Here is an 18393-nt window from a genome sequence, read left to right on the forward strand (position 1 = left end):
TTGGGATGATATGATTTATATGTACCAGACCACTACAGCCGAAGTCGATACCATGACTTATTCAGAGTACCAAAAGGCAAAACCGACGTCCTGGCAAAGCATAGCATGACGAGGGGAGTGGTGCTGTTGAACGAACTAGCAAAGAATTTGGATGTAAGTGACTGTTCTCTAAATCAGTGCTCCGCAACCTTTTCTCACCTACGACACACCAAATTTCTTCCTAGAATTCCGCGGCACACCAAAAGCTAAAATATATAGATATTAAATTGATACACAAATTTTACGATAATTTCTTGTTTTTTATTTGAAAATTAAACATACATATTTATTTTTACGCAATCTTAATAATTATTATAAAATAATAATACATTAATGAGCGATTAATTGTTAAATTAACCTGCGCTTGTTTCAATGAACACAAAAGTTTTATATTCGGCTCGATTTTTGACAGCGCAACCCGAAGTTCTTGGTCAAGACCTTTTAAGCATGACCGCTTATCATATTTAATTAATACAAGCGTTGAAAAACTTTGCTCACATAAATATGTCGTTGAAAATGAAAGTAGTGTTAAGAATGCTGTGACAGAAATGTGAGGATATTCTTTTTTAACGTAAATCCAGAAAACATCTAATTGATCTTCGGAGAAGTGAAGTTTTAATGTCATGTCATTATTTAAATCTGTAAATCCACTCGAATTTGCAGAGGCAGTGCTTCCGTAGAAGTTATTGCATTGGTTGCAAAAGGATTTCAAATCCAATCGTATTGTTCCGTATTAATGGAATAAAAATAATGACCAAATTTTTGCTGAAGCATACTTAAATGTTGTTGGGTCAGTTCCACAGTTAATTGTTTGTTTTCAAATGTACTAAGGTTGATTCTTTGGTACATTTCCAAACATCCTTTTTGCAACTCTTTCTGCCAAAGTTCGTTATTAAGTTCATTCAAATGCTCGAATATATCAGCCATGTATGCAAGTTTAGCTATCCAGTAATTATCAGCGAGGTGCTGATATAGTTTGGGCATATTTTGATTTAAAAGAAACTCACACACCTCGTGACAAAGCTCAAACAACCTAGCCAAAAGTTTGCCTCGGGATAGCTAACGAATTTCAGTATAAAACAATAAGGATTCATATTCGGCTCCCATTTCTGCACAGAGTATTCCAAAGATTCGCGAGTTTAGGGCTCTTGATTTTGTGTTTACTATTTTAATGCATTCATTCATCGTGTTCAAAAGTTTCTGCGGTAAATTTTTGACCATCAATGCTTCTCGATGTATGCAGCAGTGTGTAAATTGTAACGTTGGATTTTTTTCTTTTACACAAGAGACAAAACCCTTTTTACTACCTGTCATTGCCGCAGCGCCATCCGTGCAAACAGCAATGCAATTGCTCCATTTAATATTATATATTTTGAAAAAATCATTGGTTACTTGAAAAAATTCTTCACAGATAGTTCGCTCTGGAACCTCCTTACAAAATAAATAATGTTCTTTAATAAAGTCCTCGTCAACGAAAAGTACAATAGCCATCAACTGTGCTTTATTTTTAATATCTGTTGTTTCGTTGATCTGAAGTGCAAATTTTTCAGTCAATAACAGTTTTCTAATCAGTGTTTCTAATATATTGTGAATACCTCTTTTAACAGTATCTGCAGACAATGAAAAATAATAAATATTATGAAAAATATTTTATTATTATGTATTAAATACATAATGAAATATTGTAAAATGTCAAATACATTAAATTTGATCGTGGCACACCTGTGTCCGACTCACGGCACACCAGTGTGCTACGGCACACCGGTTGCGGAGCACTGCTCTAAATGACCTAAAACAATTATCGAAGAGTCTCTTACCCAAATGCTAATATGATGTAAAATTATACTGTAACTGGAATGAATGGTCTGTTGTACAAAAAAAAATCATGACCCGTAAATTGTATTCCGTACTAATGCTTGATGGACATGAACGGGCCGTAAACGGATTGATGGAAAATGATAGTAATGTAATGAATATGAATGTACCAAACGCTTTCTGACCACAGATATGAATGCATTATTCATTTCGCCTACATCTATTACTTTGCGTCAAATGACGTAAATTTTATTCAATTCTTTCAATGTCGCTTATGACTAACTTAATAAAGCTGTTTTTCCTTGAAATAGTTTAAAGTTTATCATAATATTATTATAAATAGATACATTTATTTCCTTAATCTACCGATACATTTATGTATAAACCAGTTTTACTTCGCCCGTGTAGTGTATCCTATATGGTGTCCGGAAATTCGTAGTACAAGCGGAAAACCGGTGAAACTACACGAAGAAAAATGAGTATTGCGAATCTCTTAAAATTATTGGTAATCCGGTTAAAAACGGTATTGCAGTCCGTTTCCTGATGAGCTTTTAGTAAATTAATAATGTATCGGAACTTGTGTTCATCCACCTGCATTTTCGTTGATAATATATAATGACGAAATGCGAAAATATTAGGATTTTCATGAACACGTTTTCCGACATCGTCATAATATTTATTCGTCATTTACTAAAAGTTTATCAGAAAACTAAACTTATTAATTCATTCGTTAAGGCCTGAAATGCCGCTTTTAACCGGATTACTAATAATTTGAAGAGATTCATGATAAATTAGCAGTACTAGTAGTATTTTTCTCCGTGTATATCTCATTATTTGTAGTCGATTCTGTAATTAACTTTATAGTAATTTATGAAAACTTTTTTTTGAGTTCATCTTTCGTTTTGAAGAAAATCGAGTCCAAAGTTACAATTGGGTCCAAAATGAGTGAAATTTGAAAAAGAGTTCAATATAAATTGTTTAAAGTCTTTAAAAATGCACGTAAAAGTTTTTTTTAACACTTAAGAGGGAGCTACAAGCCAATTTTTTTTATATTCTTGGTATATCCTTATATTGTAGGTAATAGGCATTAAAATCGCTTGACAAACGGAGTCTAGAAACGTTCGATTTCAAGCACAAAACTCGTTTTTTTTTTTTTTTTGTAAATAATTTTGTAAGAAAGCAAAAAAGTTAATTAAGTGAAACTGTCACAGATAATTTTATTGATAAAATATTTTTTTTAGTAGTTTACATTTATATTTTTTATTGAGTAATTTGTATTCTACTCAAACGAAACGATAGGAAAATCTTCAATTTATCTAAAACATATTTTTTGGTATTCATAATGTACACCAATTCATTATAAAGATTAATCAAAATAGTGATTTAGCATTAAGCTTCGCCTTAAGATGCTTAAAAAAATGGAAAAAAGAGTTTTAAAAAATACGAAATGCTAATATCAGACGATATTTGTGGTTCTATGTGATGTAGATTAGCCAATTTTCCGCTTGTATTACCCATTTCCTATAATATTCATTCATATTCTTGATATTCCCATGAAAGAAGTTGACTTATTTTTTTGTATATATTTCCAATACGTAATATGGCTTTTCATCTGATTTTTTAAAGATAACTGTGTATGTGAAGCTGATATAAATTCATACAAGTTTCGAAACTCCATACAGATAGATCTGTGCACATTTTAAGCCACCGGAGCTCGCCTTTTGAGATTCTTTGATGCTTTAGATAACGAGTTTTTCTGAACTAGTTAGGATTATTCAGTATGAAAATTTGAAATTTTCCACTGTTTATACCGGTCGACTAAACTCTAAACTCCTTCCTATCCACAGAGCACATGTTCCAAGTCATAATAAATCAGTGCACCCTCGCCTACCGGTCGCACCGGGACAAGAGTGCTCCTGGGTGGGGTGGTACAATTTTTCTTATGTTACAATAATCAATTTAGCAATAGGAGTTTTTTTGGCATCCCATATTAAACTATACATAGCAGCGTCATTGCTATTTGAACTTTCAAAATGAGGAAAATCAATATATTTTATTGCTGGAAATATGGGCATAACTTTTTAGTATGGCCAGAACTGGGTGGCGCAGAAAATGTAGATTTAAGCATATACAGTCGATTCAACTTAATTGGGACACATTTTGTCCCAAATAAGTGGCTGTCTCAATTAAGCGATGCTTAAGAGGAAGCTACAAGCCAAAAATGTGTATATTCTTGGTATACCTTATATCGTAGGTAATAGGCATTAAAATCACTTGACAAACGGAGTCTAAAAACGTTCGATTTCAAGCAAAAAACTGGTTTTTACTTATTTTGTAAATAATTTTATAAGAAAGCAAAAAAGTTAATCAATTGAAACTGTCACAGATAATCTTAGCTATAAAACTATTATTGAAAAGAAATATTTTTTGTAGTAGTTTGCATTTATATTTTTTATTGAGTAATTTATTTATTTATTTGTATTCTACTCAAGCGAAGCGATAGGAAAACCTTTAATTTAACTAAATAATATTTTTTGGTTTTCATAATGTACACCAATTCGTTGTAAAGATTAATCAAAATTAATATAATTAATCAAAATAGTGATTAGGCATTAAGCTTCGCCTTAAGGTAGGAAGTTAAAAAAATATATTTTGTGTGCATTGCTGTTTTTAAATGTATACATATTACATTTATTCGAGTTCTCTCGAATTTGTTTTCAAACTTTATTAAATTTATAATAGGGTAGTTCCGGGGGAGATGGCCCTAGTAACTTTAAGACTCTATTGTGAAGGAATTATGATGAATAAAACATTTAATCACTATAGAACATAAACTTTATTTATTAATCTTATCAAAAATTAACGATAAATCACTTCAACTAATGCAAACAATATAAATTTAAACTTTAAAAAAAACTAGGACTGGCCATCTCTCCCAGAGTGTCCGGGGGTGATGGCCATAGTGGTTGGGGGGAGATGGCCAGTACTTTTTTTGCCTTTTCCTTTGCCCTTGTGACATTTTAACTCCATTCTTTTCTTATTGCCGCAATAAGTACACATGTCCTCAAACTCGGTGTAATTTCCATGCACCAAAAGCATGCAAATATTGCATTATTTCCAATCTTCAACTAATTGTGTCCTGTAATAATTATCACCGCAACCTCTCCTTCGTTTTTCCATATGCTCTTTAGATGTCAAGAGAATGCTTACTTGTTTGGCTCGTTTCCGAACCTGGTTTAGTTTTACAGGCAGTGGAGATACTTCGTTCAGTAATCTAGTCAGTGTTGATTGGTCTACAGTCTGAAAGGATGTACTTGGGCCTGAATCTGAAATTGATTTGACCTGCGCTGCATGTTCGATGTTTCTTTCAATAGGTTGCTCAATGTTCTCACTAAATGTGTACTCCAGAATGGCTCCTAGATTTAATGGCGAAACTCCTACTGCCCTGAATCCTGATATTGCATTTCCACTTGTCGCTGATTTTCCCCAGGCTTGGTTTAATAAGAAGCCAAATTGTTGTCTTGTTAGACGACGTCCGGGGTGCTGTTTCATCCATAACCTGCAGGATTCGTAGAAGAAAGTTTTCACAGACTTGAACACAGCCACATCCAGTGGCTGTAGATAGTGGGATGTGTGTGATGGCATTGACAGTAAAATGATGTCATTATCATTAGCAAACTTCAACCTTTTTACTGAGTTGCAGTGTGTAGAATGACCGTCCAGCAAAAGAAGCACTTTGCCATCTGGTTTTCGAGGAAAGAAATGCGATTTCATCCATTCTAGAAATATGTCAGAGGTTATATAGGCAGATTTTTGTGACATATAAACCACTGAACCTGGAGGCAGTCCATCTTCAAATTCAGGTTTGATCCTTTACCCTTTCATAATACATGCAGGAGGTATAAAATTACCTTCAGCATTGCAGCAACCAATTACCGTGATCGTTTCTCCTTTTTCTGTAGACGTTGACATAGATACAGCTTTGGAGCCTCTTTCAGCCAAAACGTGACCTGGTCGATTATTCAATTGCAACCCAGACTCGTCCATGTTGTAAATATGGCCAGGTTTATTTATTAGGTCATTATCACTGAGAATCCTCTCAAGCATTTCAAAATAGGCGTTTACTTCCGCTTTATTCATCCCTTGACTTCTAGCATATGACACCCCTTCTGATTTTCTTAATGAAATATTGGAATTCCTTCTCAAAACAATTGAACCCACTCATAGCCCGCCTTCTCAGATTTCATATCGAATCTGTATTTAATTCCTAATTGCTCGGCATCATTGAATGAAAAATTTTTTAAATCATCGATAGTCAATGGAAAGCCTCTCGATTGCATGTCTTTTTTTTATGCTTGCTCAGTCTTTTTTTGTTATCTGCACTAAAAGTTGATGATGGTCCCATAGATCCCTTTGTGTAGTTGTTTTGTTTTAACCTTCTTTCTAGTGTTTTTCTTGGGATATGGTAGATAAAAGAGGCCCTATAAACAGTCATCCCTCCACTTTGTACTTCTTCCATAGCATTTTTTAAGTCTTCTTGGCTCCAGGCACCTCGTCCAGCAGCTGCCTTCCGTATGTATTGGTTAGGCATCTGTAGAAAATATTAAATATTAAAAATAAATTAAAATTAGGACATTAAATTTTATGGCTATCTCTCCCGTAAATACTATGGCCATCTTTGCCGATTGTCCGGGTGAGATGGCCACATGACATAATAAAAGCAACTTCTCAATTTATTAGTTAATTTTGAGGTTAGAACACGAGAAAGTTTTTTACTTCACAAAGAAATCACGAAAACGGGCAAAACTTTGAAAACTTTAACGTAAGTATGTTTATATCTTAACCCCTTAGTTTAAATCGAACGTATTATTAAAAAACAATGTCAAATTACTCACCTTTCCATAATTTTTACGCACAAAACTCCGCTAATACTTGTTGCCCGTGCCGAAACGAAGCGAACTAAGTTAAAAGAAGCGCCATCTATGAATTATTCCTAGAACTTTTTTCTATTGGCCATCTCTCCCGTACGGCCATCTCCCCCGGAATTACCCTACATGAAAAAATATTTTTTTACCAACTCTAGGTACCTACATATAAATATGATTAAATAAAATAATCTATGATATGTACAAATAAAACAAAATATAATGTACAAACAATTACATGTTGATTGGACTGGGTAGAGGAGAATCTGAAAAAATGTTAAAAATACGTCACATATTAAATAGACATAGACTAATCACACATATATATATATCTTCCATTAGTCTAATTATTGCTCATACACAATTGAAACATACACAACATCTCAAGTTCGACTTTATCATAAGATTGTAAGGATTAAACATCACAAATTAAAACATTAATGAGATATATTATAGACATAGACAAATCACACACTTAATTTCACATATTTTTGGTTCCTTGGAACGGGCAATTTGCCTAGTTAGGAACCAATAATTTCGACCTGATAAGGTACAATAATCTATAATCACTAAAAATATTTTAATTTTATCTTGTATCATATTGTACTGTGTGTAAATCTAATGGAATAAATAAATAAATAAAATAACAGTAACCTCAAAAATGAAATCTGTGCGGCAGTGTATTGTGAACTGAAATCAATGCCAAATGTCAATCAGACGGAACGTCCTCCTTATCAGGGAATCAAGTAGGTTTATCAGGTATTTTGGGGCTCCAGCCCGGAGGTGTCCTCCAACATATTTCTAGTCCAGAGGTGGGTCTTAACATATTTTTTGTGGTGATGGTAGTAGAAGGCTTATTTGGCAATGCATGAGAACATCCTTCACTCTAGGAGACTCAAAATAATAAATCAATTTTTGGTAGATGTGGTCGAAACCATTTGTTCGTCGAAATTACCGCGGTTAATTCAAAAGTTCGTTTTTATGATTACATTGTTTGAAAAAATCTTGTTTTCTCTTGCCACTTAGTAGGGAGCCTTTAGTGGCCCAGTTGCCCAGTGGAGACATTGCCCCCTCAGTGGTTAGCGTAATAATATCTTTACGATACCAGATTTTATGATTCTGTAAAGCCAGACCCCTCGCTTGTCCCGTTTCTGAAATATACAACGAGATATGTTTTTCAATGTATCACCCATCACAGTTTAAGGCTTAAAAAGCGTTCGGAAAGAAGTAGATTACTGGAGGTGGTTTGAAAGGGAAATTTGTAAATACGAATGATAAGGGAGCGCGCTAATACAGACAGAGCAGGGAAGGTATTTCCAGTGTAGTGGGGGTAGGAACCTGGGAGTGGTCTCATTGTGTCGGGAGGGTCGTGCCATTTTCAGTCGTTACGATGGTTTGGTCCGAACACCGGGGCGCCACCATCAGCACGTTTCTTGAAAATGTCCGTTCTTTCGTCGCCACCCACTGGCCTTACGGCTGCACTTCAATCTTGCGCGCTCACCTGATTTGAACATTATCGACTTTTTCCTGTGGGACTACCTGAAGCAAAATGTTTTTAAACATCGGCCTCACACCTTGGAAGAACTCGCCATGTGCCAAAATGCGACCGATAATATCTGGATACATCAACGTATAAAATAAAATAAACACCATTGAACAAGTTGCGCCGTTTTTTAATAGGCCTTCAGAACTGCTCTGTCTGTTTTACCGCACGCTGTATTAAAAGGGATTATAAATAAAATATGACTTATCTAAAATAGGGCAAAAATCTCTTGTTAAGAGTAAAATAGCATTTCAAGAAACACTGATTTTCGTCAGACCCATATCATATTAAATAACAGAGCCAGGTGTGTTTTTTTATAATTTTCGGGGTATACTTTTTTATGTAGAGGTAATTTCATATAATTACTTTTCAAATCGGGATTTGAATAGAGATTAGCTTTAAAAATAACACCCTGTTTTTTAAGAGCTTAAAACTAAGTGTTCAAGGAAAGCGAGTTATACACGGTGTCCGGAAACTCGTAGTACAAGCGGGAAACTGGAGAATCTACACCACATGGGGAACCCAAAAAAACATAAAGTTTTTTGATTTGAGCATTTTCAAAAAAAAAAAAAACCAAAAAAAATATTTTTCGGCTATTTTAGGGTTAAAGTTTTTTCTGGTGTTTAGGGTTGAATAACAGATGTTTTAACCCTGCAGAGCAGAAATATTTTATGATTACACTGGGTTAAATGAAGGGTGATTTCAAAATAATGCTTCAAATCCGAGTTTCTTCATTTGTTTTACTTTCAAATAGTTTTAATTAGTTGGGTACTTTGATCTTAAGTAATAATTTATAAGAATTTGATTAAAAAAAAAAAAAAATCAACTTCAAACTCGATTTACTCGATAACGAAAGCTCAAATAAAAAAATAAAATATTACAAAATCGACTCCAAATGTGATGTACATTCACCAGTTTCCCGCTTGTACTACGAGTTTCCGGACACCCTGTATTATGTCGGTGGGAATTCAGAAAAATTCTAAGTTAACCCAACTATTTTCAGCTCACAGAATCATTTATTTTTAATTTATATAATTTTTTTCATTAAATATTTGAATGTTAAAAATGAGAAGGCAACATCTTGCGCTATTTTATGCATGGGCAAGCAGATATGCTTGAACACTACACGACTCTATTCTGGCTTGCACTACTTACTTCCAAATGAATACGAGTATGATTCGCTTTACAGTTTAAGTGTAGACTTAGGTAGGTACCTGCAAAATCCACGAATTATTGGTTTTGTGGGGTGGATAATACAGTCCTTTCTGTATATCTATACTCAATACCCCTATTACCAAATCTCGATATACCCCTCAGGCCTCCGGCATATTCTCTCAGAAGGAGTATTTATGCTTTGCAATAAAATTTAAATAAATGGAATATTTCTGAACGTATCCGAAATCTAAAAACTGTTTTTGAAAGGTGACGAATTACGCTTATAGTATTAATAGAAATAAACATGTTATTTTTGAACTACTCAAATTTTGAAATCAAACATAAAAAATTGGCTCACTTTACGTTATTTTTTTTTAACTAAAACTACTGCTAACGAAAACAAACAAAAAGACACGCATTTTTCCCACTCACCCCCCCCCCCCACTCCCCGAATACTGAAAGACTGATTATACCTAAATAAACAATACTATTATAATATCATTGAAATTGGTACTTAAATATTTGAATATACTAAAAAAAAATTCTATAATCTAATAAAAATTAAAATCTAGAATTAGAAGATACGGAGAGAAAAGTTATTGCTAAAGTGATTGCATCCTTTGAAAATTTAATACGTAATTAGTACTGTCGTGACTTCGACGACGTACAAACAATTTATTCACTTAAGTTAAAACATCAAGACAAAATTACTACACGAAGAAACTTTACAAATGCCGTTTTTTAACAATATTACTAAATTAACAAGGTCTTTTATCGATTACTACATAAATAATGTCTTTTATCGATTACTAAATGAACAATAATATTTACATTTAATAACACTGATAATGTTGAAAATGAAAATTAAAGGCCAATTCCGCGACGCTATTTCGCTCGCTCGATCTTTCGAAGCGTACCTACAAAATTCCGAGATTCATATCACGAAAAATATTTTAAAAAGCTAATCTCAATAACTAGTTTATAAGGTAAGCGGCCCGGCTAAACGTGGCCTGCGTTGAGCAATCTTCCGCCTCCTAACCGGTTCTCAATCTCAAATCTTGGCTGTTTCACATGTCATGCCAATGGTAGAAGAACACTTTTTTATTATAGGTTTTTGGTTAAAAATACTTTGGTGCCTCTCTCGTGTCTATACTGTCTATCACTTGACATGCAATTCTTTTTCCAGAGTGCTCGCTGCTCGTATTCAAAATATACGTTTCGTCGTTTTAATTGTTGGTTTTATGTATTCAGCTCGTTATCCTTATCATTTCTAATACAAGAAAAGTCCTGAATATACGTAAATTACACTCTTGTACTGAATAGTCCCGAATAAAAGTAAATTGCACTCTTGTACTCAATAGTCCCGAATAAAAGTAAATTACACTCTTGTCCTGAATAGTCCTTAATAAAAGTAAATTACACTCTTGTCCTGAAAAGTTCTGAATAAAAATATATGAAACTCTGCTCTTACAACATTTGGAGCCATAAGCAGTAGGTGTAGTCGGTACAAAATTAAAAATTAACTCCACACAGAGATATGTCTTTTTTGAGGATGCTATGTGGAGGGCATTTTTAAGGAAAGGAAGGAGAGGTCTGAGGGTTGGGTAGGAATCGGGGGTCACTGTATCCAGGATTGACGGACGTACGAATCCATCCCTTCCATTGCGCTCCAAGGCGATGTATCTAGACGTCTAGAGAGTCATGCTGGAGAGGTCAAAGGGTCTCCCTCAACCGGCCTCTCCCGATCCGGCCCGCCGTGTAGTTGACCAAGACCTGGAAAAACCTTACTCCGTGAGTCCGGGCGGGCACCCCTGCTAAGTTACCAAATGTAGCGAACCACTTGTGGTGATCAAAGACAGAAGTGTTGGTTATCCAATAAATAAATGGTTCGTCGGAATACATACATGCCCACATTTATAAATAACCAGATTTTGTTATGTAAAGCACCTAATATGTATTTTTAACAATAGATACCTAAGTTTATGTGATCGGAATTAGTTATTATGTTCAATAAGATTTCTTTAAATTATATATGTAGATACAAAATTGTCCAAAGAAGCGAAGTTAGCAGTCCACAATGGAGTGCTGGTTCCTACCCTGATGTACGGAAGTGAAGCATGGAAATGGCAGAGAAAGGATGAAAGTAGACTAAATGCTGTAGAAATGGGAATGGTTAGTTAGTTAGTTAGTTAGATAGTGTACAGGCTCATTTCGTTAATTTCAAACATTATAAATACTCGTAGACCCAAAATCCTTGAACGCCTATTATTGTATATCCCTACTCCCTGTACCTACTCTCAATAACCTTGTCCTCGCGATGTCACTGTACCTAATATCGAGAAGTCTCCCTGTCCTTGCACTCTCCAGCACTAACTACCCGAGGTACTGCTTGTACACTGTACACCTAACTACCATACTGCGAAGTACTGTGTACACGGCACAGGGCGAATCATCCACTAAACATCGGTGTGTATCTAGTATCTATCTATCGCGCTGGTGCGTGTATCGATCCCCGCTCGCCCCAACAGGTCTCCCTCTCCCCCATCTCCTTCCCCTCCCCATCCCTTCCCTGCACATCCCTAATCCACCCTGCAGCCAACAAACCCAGCAACCCTCCCGGATACAGGGCGGTCTGGGGGTGCTCAGGAGGATGACAGATGAGATCGCATGGGAGATAAATCATTACTTTAAAGTATGTTGTCATAACTCATAACTTATAGTGTTGCAAAATTACAGTATGTTTAAATTTACTGAGCATGACGGCTTTTCTCGTCGGTATCTAAATCAATAACATTATCATGTTATTGTCTTGTTTACAGTTTCATTGTTTTTATTTTTATTATTTGAAATATAATTGTATATTTCCTAGCTATATGCATTCAGGCAACAAAGTGAACAAAAACTCGAGCCGGACTAATTTATTGAAGAGTCGGAATTAAATTAGTTGGCGTAGATCATTAGAGACTTCGAGTTAAAGAAACAAAAAGTACATTTGCTATTACAGTACATCTGATATTAGTAGATAGTAGCACTTCCTAACCTTTGCAGACCCTCATTAGATCATAATAAAACAACAATATATAGTACCATTTAGATAAAGTACAGAAACACTGTAAAATATCAGTTTTGTAAATACGCAAGTCTTAAAATCAATCATATGGATAGTGATCAAGACATGTCAAACTTTGGAAGCCCCCAAGGTACAATGCTTAGACCAATCCTATCTAACATAAATGTTAAGACATTTTCTTTCAACCACTCATTACGTTAGTCACTTCATATGACTTCTTCAACGATAAAGTACTAATAATAAACGAAAAGAAACGTACAATACGACTACTGAAGACACACTCTTAATACTTTATTTGACATTAATTTATTATCACTAAATAGCGAAAAAAAACATTTATAGTTCCATTTGCAATACAATATTTATCCCCAAAAAATTGACATCTTCGTTTATGACAATTCAAAAAATTACGGTATATCCAACTGCACTTGTAATAATTTGATTCCTTGCAGTACGGTGGGTTAGTGTGTACCACCCTGTATTATTTGCCTCCCCCCACCATCTCTCTGTCGACCCTAGGAAACAGCTGTGACATCCCTTCCGCCCGGAGCGGCCGGGCAGGCATGGGGCGGTCGGCTGAGCGAGGGGGATTTTGCAGGGGAAATAGCATTTTATGACGGCTATTTGTAGACTGTATAGGCTATTTTAATCTTCAGACTGATTATAGCATCGCCCACCAACCTACATACCTACCGGTGTGACTAATAATATAACAGAAGCCAGGACAAACACAATAGGTGCCAATTATAATATCACCACATATATAACCACCTGTAATAATTATTAGGCTAACAATAAAAAGCGAAAAAACAAATCTGAATAATCACGGTCGTATAATTTATGACATTCTCTCCTTGAACAAGGAACTGTGTATTGAAATTATTGTATATTTTGGATGTCATTTTTGTTCCTCTTTTAATAGTTATTTTCTACTTGTTTCAGTGTCCGAGTCGTTGTTCTCCACAGCTGGAAACTTTTCAGTGGGGGCTCTAGGGGCCCCCACGCCCCCGCCCGGCTCACCCTACTCCCCGCTGCAGCTAGACCTCCTCGGCTCCTACTCTAACCACAACTCCACCAGCACCACCAACATCCTCATCGAGCAACAGGGCATGCACACTACCACCTTCCAGGCCAACAAGAAGACGGAGGAGGCCAAGTTCATCCGACAGCAGTGCTTCAACTCCATCTGCTGCGATATGCAGCAAACTGACGACCCCAGGTCTTGGGATAACAGGACCACCAACATGACCGATGTCATCACCACGTCCATGCAACCGCTAACAATCAAAACAGAAAACATCATCACCACGTCAAAAAAATCGTGCAATTCTTGCGTCGTTGAATCCCCAGCTACAAAGAAGATGCCTCATTTTTTGAACGATGGGTCTTTGATTTCCAATGGAGGCTGCAGCAGGACTAATCCAGTGTCCTGGACTACCACTGTTCCTTCTATGGGCGGAGCTCTTGTGCAGGTGAAGAGGGAGCCTCACAGTGACCAGGGAATGATGCCCATCAAGTTGGAGCAGAATTCTCCTTTAGGCAAACAGCCCGATATGAACAGTCACCAGTCTGTGGCCACTTCTATTGCTGGTTCCATGAACAACGGTGAGTGTTATTACTATTATTATTATTCACTATTTCGTAAGATCTAAAGTTTCAAACAACTTATCTATTCCTGTATCAAGCGTTTGCAGTTTGAACCGGCTTGTCCTGCATTCAATTGGCAAGTATTTTCCATTTCCCTGCCGCCTTCTAATGCCCGTCAAATAGCTCCCAGTAATCTCGGTCAAAATTACCGACCGTGCATAATCTCCTTTGACGGGAAACCGGAACCCGAGAAACTGAGATGCAAAGCGTTTTAGGCAGACATGATTGCTAAGTCTAGTCTACTGTTCCGGCGCCATTCGTAATATATATAAATATAATATTATAGACGAGGTTTTAGTTATAGGTAATCCGCCGGTTGTTTTTCAAAGATCGGACTTCGAAAAATCCTATTGCGAACATCAAACAAATCTGTGAATTTTAACATTTTTCTACCAGGAAAAACAGTGGATTTTTTCAACGGTTCCATTTGTCGCTTTTTTCTAAAAAAATCATGATGTGTGAGTTGACAGTTTTTGTAAGATGAATAAGAAAAACAACAAGTAGGTAATAATAGCTTTCAACGTTTCTAACACGTCGCGTTCTTTTGAGAATTGTCGTTTCAATCTTTCCGGAAAAAATGAAGTTTATTATTTAAAAAAAAACTACATTATACGTGTTTTTATCACAAATTATGGAATAAATAATTTCACTAACATATTTCTCGTAGAACGCGAATAACCAATAAACTGCAACAATTGAATTTACGAAAACGGAACATTGGATAATAATTATTTTCATCGTCACTGTTGCTCAGAACTGTACCATTGTACCAGGAGCACATGAAGCCGAGTCGGTGTTTATACAGTACATTGTGAGTGTCTAGTGTGAATTGCCATCGCCATAAGCGCCGGGCGGGCTTTGTTCGCCGGTTGAAACCGCGCGCGCCTTGCCCGCGTTCCCATGTTCCCGCCGTGACCCGCTCGCTCTCCTGGAATCCTGGTAGCCTCATATCGTTATATTTCGTCATTGCAGTCTTTTTGTTCCTCCAATTTGCGATGTATCCAAAAAAATTGTTATTTTTTCAAAACGAAATTTTTTTTTCCCTTTTTTGACCTTGTCATAGAAATTATTACTATAATTCGTTAACCATTTATGGTCAGGTGAGCATTGTTAATATTGATTATTTATTTATTCTCTTATTAAAAAAACGTGGTTCAGAACCAAAACCAAAAAGTTACACGTTGAATTAATTTAATTTATCAATTCAAATTGACACTCACATCTTCAGGTTACTTTTTCTACGTGTACAATTTGGTCTACAAATAAAAGTTTTATTTTCAATAATAAGTTTTATTTCAACCCAATCAATCGGTTCAAATAATGTGCCTAAGAAAATTGACAAAAATATAACTTTTATGTAAACGAAGCGGACAAAATGTTTTGAATTAGGTTTTTGAAAGTCTGTATAAAGGAACTTCGTTAAAAATATAATCGCATAGATATAGATCAACAAACACTGATTCTGAATATATAAGTTTTATATATTATGTACGTAGAATTTATAAATCGTCATTTAAAAACGAATGATACACCATCACATTAAAACACACCGTTTTGTTGGTACGACTGAATATGCTGATTCTGACATCACAACCGGTCTACATGATTAATATATGTATGGTTTACAATATATTTTTCCTTTAGTAATCGGATGTATGTTTGTACTTTGGTTCAAAACACAAACATTATTGACGAGATGCTATCATTTTACCTAGTGTTAGTGTTTTCAATGTTAAAAGCGGGTAATTTTAAGAATAAAAAAACGTCACGACTCCCAAACAAATACAACGCCGGTTGAACAAAATGTAGGCTTTTTGAGACTGGTCACGTCACAGGTCACGTCCATATTATCCGAAAAATTAAAACTTTGAAAATCATTTTATCTATCAAAACTAACCATAACGATAAAAAAAATATACTAGTACATATAAGTTAGCTCATTGTAATTTTTGATAAAAAAAAATAAAATAAAAATGGATTAGATTGGGCACACCGGGCGCTTATTATTGAGACACGCATATTCTGTTTCAATGGTGTTGGGTGCGGTTCTCTGACTGCTGCGTGTACCGCGCATTATTCACGGCACAATTTACGGGCAGCATTGTTACGGCAGATGATGGCTGCCCCCGCAGAAGACAATTCCATGCACTTCCATCATGGCAGAATAATAAACTACCTACTCTACGGCCATGCCTCTGTGATAAATAATGATAAATGGCCTGCGAGCACTGACATACATATAAATAACTAGGTGATCCTCCTATCCATCCTACTTTCAAAAATGTCGAATCCTGAACAGTTAGTTATTCCTAAGCTTAGAAGTATTTAGAATTAAAAAGTTAGATGACATTTTTCTCAAGTATCATTCCCGGGTTACGAATACAATATTTTAATTTTTCCTTTTACCAATAGTTAATTCCAAATCGTTTATAAACTACACAGTTAACACACTTACACAGCTTGGGTAACCAATATTCAGATGTAGCAGATATTCTTCATACCGAAAGAACTTTCAAAAAGCATTTCACATATTTAAAACAGTTTAAATTACTTAAAGTACACAAATTAATTAAATAAAAACTACTAACAAAATATAGAAATTCACTATTATAGTGAATTGTTTTTGGGTATTATGCCGTGTTGCGCTACCTCTTTCTTTAGCCAACGTTTCGGACAGCATTGCAGTGTCCATCATCGGGGCAGATATGTTAAGTGGTAAAGGTTAAATACAAAGTTAAGTAAAGGTTTTTTAAGGAAATGATTACACATCTGCCCTGATGATGGACACTGCCATGCTGTCCGAAACGTTGGCTTAAGAAGGAGGTAGCGCAACACGGCATAATACCCCAAAAACAAATCACTATAACACCTTTGGCTGTCTCAAATCATACCAGAAATTCACTAGTTCGTAACTTAACACCTAATGGCGTGATAATTTTTTTCACTCTTCACTGATAGTTATGGGCTCATTATTTATTGTGTCACAAAAATCAATCTCGTGTATTACATCTCTCTGGCTGTGAGTATGATGCAGTATGTGCCACCATCGCGAAATATTTATATGGGATGGATTGACACGCGATCAGAATAAATAACAGAGGAACCGTTAGTTATGGCTTCAGCAGCCGTTGATGTCGGTGTGGGACGATATAAAATACTATTATACTAATGTTGGGAATTCGTTCTGACTTCTTACGTGTGTGAACAGCGCTTAACTTTACAAGGGCACTCCACTCTACGCGAAAATCACAATGATGAATTGATTTTTTTATAAATTATAGCGAAAAAACGACTACGATGGTGTTCTTATAATTTTTCCATTTACCTTGCGATATAAAGATACTTTCATTATATTTCTAGTAGTTACTACCCGGATTCGCCTGTATAATATAATGTTTATGTCAAAAATATAGTCCACGTTAAGAGGAAGCTACAAGCCAAAAATCTGTATATTCTTGGTATACCTTATATCGTAGGTAATAGGCAATAAAATCGCTTGCCAAAGGATTCTAGAAACGTTCGATTTCTAGCAAAAAACTGGTTTTTATTTATTTTCTAAATAATTTTATAAGAAAGCAAAAAAGTTAATCAAGTGAAACTGTCACAGATAATCTCTTAGCTATAATAATGTATTTTTTTAAAGTAGTTTAATTTATATTTTTTATTTAGTAATTTATTTTTTTATTTGTATTCTACTCAAGCGAAGCGATAGGAAAACCTTCAATTTATCTAAAGCATATTTTTTGGTATTCATAATGTTCACCAATTCGTTATAAAGATTAATCAAAATAGTGATTTAGCACTAAGCTTCGCCTTAAAGTAAATTATAATTTTGTTTGTTTATCTTAAGATTAAACCGTTTAAAAATATATATTTATTCGATTCTCCGTTTTGAGGCTTTCGGGAAGGAGATTGTAAATGTGTATGCCCTGATGGTCTATGCTTCTTTTACCACTTTTAGTATTTGCTGTTTTACATACAGCCTTACTAAATAACGTGGTGCACATAAATATTACGCGGCGCGTAAGGTCGGAACACTGAAAAACTTAACTTATTACCATGGCGTTTGTTTGGTTAAAACGGTCTTAAACGAAGCTCAAGGCCGGATTTACCACACCAACGTTTTACGGGCGTGTAAGAATCTAATTAGTAACAGTGGATCTATAATTTATTACCTTGTCTTGTATAGTGTTCGTGTA

At 35.3% G+C, this 18393-nt stretch overlaps 1 protein-coding gene across 4 annotated transcripts in view; it reads left to right on the forward strand.

Annotated features, from left to right (window-relative positions):
- wge (BAH domain and coiled-coil containing protein winged eye) overlaps nt 1–18393 on the forward strand; it is a 335305-nt gene that overhangs the window by 254474 nt on the left and 62438 nt on the right. For all 4 annotated transcript variants that reach the window (XM_089638347.1, XM_089638346.1, XM_089638348.1 and 1 more), the window contains one exon: nt 13490–14152. In XM_089638347.1, coding sequence (XP_089494473.1) covers nt 13657–14152 — 496 coding nt within the window. In that variant the 5' untranslated portion in view covers nt 13490–13656. The remainder of the gene's footprint in view (nt 1–13489; nt 14153–18393) is intronic.

This window comes from Hesperophylax consimilis, chromosome 12 (genome assembly GCF_061612785.1).
Source record: "Hesperophylax consimilis isolate HC1 chromosome 12, BYU_Hcon_1.0, whole genome shotgun sequence".
Taxonomy (NCBI): domain Eukaryota; kingdom Metazoa; phylum Arthropoda; class Insecta; order Trichoptera; family Limnephilidae; genus Hesperophylax; species Hesperophylax consimilis.